This window comes from Nicotiana attenuata, unplaced genomic scaffold (genome assembly GCF_001879085.1).
Source record: "Nicotiana attenuata strain UT unplaced genomic scaffold, NIATTr2, whole genome shotgun sequence".
Taxonomy (NCBI): domain Eukaryota; kingdom Viridiplantae; phylum Streptophyta; class Magnoliopsida; order Solanales; family Solanaceae; genus Nicotiana; species Nicotiana attenuata.
Genome location: NW_017671374.1, coordinates 261,799 through 266,479, shown reverse-complemented (window position 1 = coordinate 266,479; position 4,681 = coordinate 261,799). Strand labels below are relative to the sequence as shown.

At 31.8% G+C, this 4,681-nt stretch overlaps 1 protein-coding gene across 1 annotated transcript; it reads right to left on the bottom strand.

Moving 5' to 3' along the window:
- Positions 1-1,007: 1,007 nt before the first annotated feature.
- LOC109207883 (dehydration-responsive element-binding protein 3-like) lies at positions 1,008-2,058 on the bottom strand. The gene has a single exon (XM_019370885.1). The coding sequence runs from the start codon at positions 1,843-1,845 to the stop codon at positions 1,168-1,170; it is 678 nt and encodes a 225-aa protein (XP_019226430.1). The 5' UTR covers positions 1,846-2,058; the 3' UTR covers positions 1,008-1,167.
- Between the last annotated feature and the right edge of the window lie 2,623 nt (positions 2,059-4,681).

Here is a 4,681-nt window from a genome sequence, read left to right as displayed (position 1 = left end):
CATGAGGGGAGAGGGGTGGGAGGAAGACTAAGAAAGATATTGCCATGTTTTGTTAATGCTATAATAAAATTATAACGCATTGCTTGAATATCTCTTTACAATATTTTTTGTGTTTAAATTTGAATTAAAAAATTTAGGTCACAATTCTATAAATATAATTTGAATTGCCTTAGATAGAGTTTTTTTAAATAAAATAGAAAGTATCCGTTGGGCCTACATAGGCCCGGGACCAGCCCACTTAGCTCGGGACCATTAGTTCGTGGTCCTGGTCCCGGGCTGGTTCCTACAAAATGCCCACATAGGTCCGGGACCACTTAGGACTGGCCCACGAAGCCCATTTAGGATCAGGCCCGGCCTACATTACAACCCTAATTATGTTTCATTACTATTAAGCTGTCAATTCGAAAGTAATGCAATTGTATTAAGAGGATAAAATTAAGAATGAAAATAACACGAGCTAGCCAGTTTTCGGGCTGTTAATTGAAAAATAACCAGCATTTGCAAAGTTATTAAAAACTAGTCACTATTTTGCTGAAAGACGGAAAGTTCCAGCATAATATGTTGGAATCTCATATGTAAAAAATTCAAACTTCAGCATATTATGCTGGAATTTTTCCGGATTTTTTAAGGGTATTTTTGTTTAGATTTTATCTTTACGTGAAAAAGTTGCAAAATTTCGATTACTTTTGAAATTATAATTATTTTTCAATTACCAGCTGACAACTACGAATCTGGCTATTTCTGATTTTTTTCCAACAAAGATATTACAAGTTTTACTAGGGCAAATATTTTAATTTCCCGTTGCATGACTAACAACAACAATTACATGAGTTCATATCGCTCCATTTAAGCTCATTAATTTATTTTATAAGAAATTAATCTGGTATATAAATATCTAACAAGCCTAAAAAATTTACATTAAATATGGACGCTAGTGCATAATGCCTAACAATTTTAAGGCTTGTTACACTAAAGTAAAGAAAAGAGATTTCTTTTATTCACAAACGTGTAAGAAGAAGAATTATGATTATGATTATGAACAAAGCATACCATATCATCCCAAGGCAAAGAAACTCTTTTTTCACTCACAACAAAAAAAATAATGAAAAAAGTAAAAAAAGCTATGATGGCCACACTTGATCAACACTATCAAGATTCAAGCCCATTTCAGCATCTCCAATCTGTGGTAGATATTAAACTCTCTCCAATGGCAGTCTGCTCAAATGAATAGCTATAAAATTCGCCGTCGAATGCCCCCCACGGCGATGGCGGATATACCCACCCATCAGCCGAGTCACTCAACTTCAACTCGTCCGAGTCAAAAGCCCCCTCCAAACTCGGTAGCTCTGTAATCTGGCCTAGCAGTTCTTCTGATACTGAAGACGAAGACGAAGATGAAGAAGATACAGAATTTAGGACATCGTCCATTGCAGCTGCTTTTGCAGCAGCAGCTTGAACATCTGTAGGTGAAACTGAAGCTGGACGAGGAAGTGACTCAACAAGTTGAGGGAAGTTAAGAATGGCTGATTCTCCTTTAATACTAAGCGCGGCAACATCATGTGCTCTTGCAGCCATTTCTGGAGTAGGATAAGTACCGAGCCAAATACGAGATTTCTTACGAGGTTGCCGAATTTCAGACACCCACTTGCCCCAACTTCGCATTCGAACTCCTCTATAAACTGGGTATGCTCTGTTTTCAGTACAGTTAGAATACTGATCTCTTGTTCGCTTTGTCCAGCGTTTCTCTTCTGGTTCCTCTGTTTTTGACTTGTTTGACGTGTCCAACACCATGTTGTTTGTGTAATTGGAAGAGAATGAGGATGGTTGAACTCCAAATTCACCCATTAATTGATGTTTTGTAGATGATATTGTCTCCCGTGGTTAATGCAATGAAGTACAGAGGAGAGTTGGAAATTGCCTTTGTGGGGGTAAGTATATATCGAATGCCAAAAGAGGAGGGAGGGACAAAGTCAAAGTGTAATCGAGCTTTCCATATTAGTAGGGTGAAAATGAGAATGAAAGAGAAAATAAAAAGATCTAAGTGTCTGTGGGTTCAGATAGTGTCACACAAGGAACAAGTGTTTTCTATAGAGTAACAAGAGAAGAAGATTTATTTAAGGAAGAACCATATGAGTACTTCAAAAATTTCTCAATTTTAAATGTGTATAATACCATTTAATGAATTTAAATAGGGGTATCTAATGGGCAGGTTTGGCCGATTTTGAGGGGTCAAAATTGGTTGAGTTTATAATTTGGTAGGTCAAATGACCCACCCAAAAGTTATTTGAGCTAAGATGGGTTAGGTGGGCTAAAATTTGGATCATAACTCAACCCGCCCAACTCTTATCAAGTTTTGCTTAATATCTGGTGTTTTTTTTTTTTTTATGAATTGTATAATATAAGATTTTTTTCTCCTTTTGTTATGGTCATATATAACATATCAAAAAAAAGAAAATTATTTCTAAGATATTTTGGCAAAGTTACATGGATCAATTTGGGCTAAAAATCAGCTTAACTTTAAATGGGTTGGGTTAAAATGAGCTGAGTTCAATAAATGGGTGGGTCAAACCAGTCCAACCTTGTGCGGATTAAACAGATCATTTGGACTTGGGCCAAATTTGACAACCCTAAATTTAAAGAAGATAAATGATAAATTGATATTATTTGAAAATAATATACAGTAAAATATAATTTAGAATCAAGTAAAGCCTTAAAATAATATGACTCAAACTTAGCTAGCGTTTGGCTATGAATACCCAAATTTATTTTGAAAAATCAGATTTGGGTGAAGTTTGATTTGAAGATGAAAATGTGTTTGGACATAAGTTTTCAAAACATATTTCACTTTTTTTTTTTGAAAAAAATATGAAACACGAATTATACCACAAGTTCTAAAAACTATCACAAATACCCAACAGTACCTTTATCAATAACATTCATTATAATATCGCAAAATAGTCCTAAATATAAATAAATTTGGCAAAAAATTATCATTTTTATAATGAACTATATAATACACTATCAGATGACCGAGAAGAAGAAGCAGCATTATTATAAAATAATAAATGGTGAGATCTTTTATAAAATACAAAAGTTTGGGGTGATTTTTAAAAAATGTAATAGTGATATTTTGGGCCAAAACGGTTTTGAGAATTTGCCAAAATATAGATAAAATCTATGGCCAAACGGGTCCTTAAATCTACTTACAAGCTAATAGCATGTTTGGCCAAGCTTTGTTTTGGGCCAAAAGTGCTTTTGGCAAAAAATTGAGATGTTTGGCCAAACTTTTAGAAGGAAAAAAAGTACTTTTGAGGAGAAGCAGTTTTTGAGAAGCAAAAAAATGTAGCTTCTCTCCAAAAGCACTTTTCTGAGAAGCACTTTTGAGAAAAATACCTTTAGAAGCAGTTTTCAATAGCTTGGCCAAACTCTAATTACTGCTCAAAAGTGCTTTTCAAATTAATTAGCCAAATACAAATCGATTCTCACCAAAAGTACTTTTTTGAAAAATGTTTTCTCAAAATAAGCAGATTTTAAAAACTTTGCCAATATTATGATATTATGTCTATTTATTTTCACGAAATTTTATGTACCGTTATTGTGTGCTCCGTCATTGAGAGAATAACTAATAAAATAATTTTTCACATCGATTATAATTATTCTAGATTCAAATGTGATCCCACCATGATCTATCAAAAGCTAATTCAATAGGTGTTCCTTTTTCTTCTTTTTTGTATATATACATGTTACTGTAGTTCTTTGATCAATATCATAATCATCCACGTATTTTTCAATCATGTGTTCATTAGAGATTGCACAGTTCCTATTTTGTTCGTTATATTAGGTGTTCATAACTTCAAATATCAGAGTATTTTCTTTTTTCTAAAATAAAGATTGACCCTTTTTTTCCACACAAAAGAAAATAAAAAAGTTAATGTCTCAGTAGTACGTAATCTCATCAGTATTATATTATAATCATCTCCCTGCCCAAGAAAAAAAGTATTTTTGCATTAACAAATGTAGTAAGTACTATATTTTAGTGGGCGTTTGGGCAACATCTGGTTGAAGTTAAAAAATAGGAAAAATACATAAGATACACTTTGTACTTGTCCATGGGAAAAATACATAAAATACACTTTGTAAGTCAGTTTCACACTCAACTTTTATAGGAATTTTACTACCACCCTATTCTTATTCATAGTGAAATTAATACCTACTTCAAAGATGAGGTGGCAGAGAAAGTGGGTTTACCTCACTTAAAGCGCGTAGTGTAATTATAGTGTAATTACAAGTTTACTGTTTGGTTGCACAAGTATAATTACACAGTTAGATTTAATTTTAAATTAAGTAATTATTAAAACTTAAAAATTAATATATTAAATATATGCCTATAAATTTTTATAACTATAAATAATATTATATTTGGTATTTAAGTTGTATATTTTTTCGTAAATATACATTAACTAGTAATCATATATTTATAACTAATATTGTAAAAATAATTTATATAGTATATTTTTTAAATTAATAATATTTAGTTTAGATACTTACAAAAACTAAAAATATACGTTTTGTAAGAACATCATGGAATTCATGTTTGATAAAATAAATTAATATTTATAAATATAGTGTCATAACATTAATCAAATGTTTGACAAAACTAATCTATCAATTCTAACTAAAA

Bases quoted from the DNA above. Each gene is read 5' to 3' on its own strand.
- LOC109207883 (XM_019370885.1), bottom strand. From the start codon at position 1,845: ATGGGTGAATTTGGAGTTCAACCATCCTCATTCTCTTCCAATTACACA.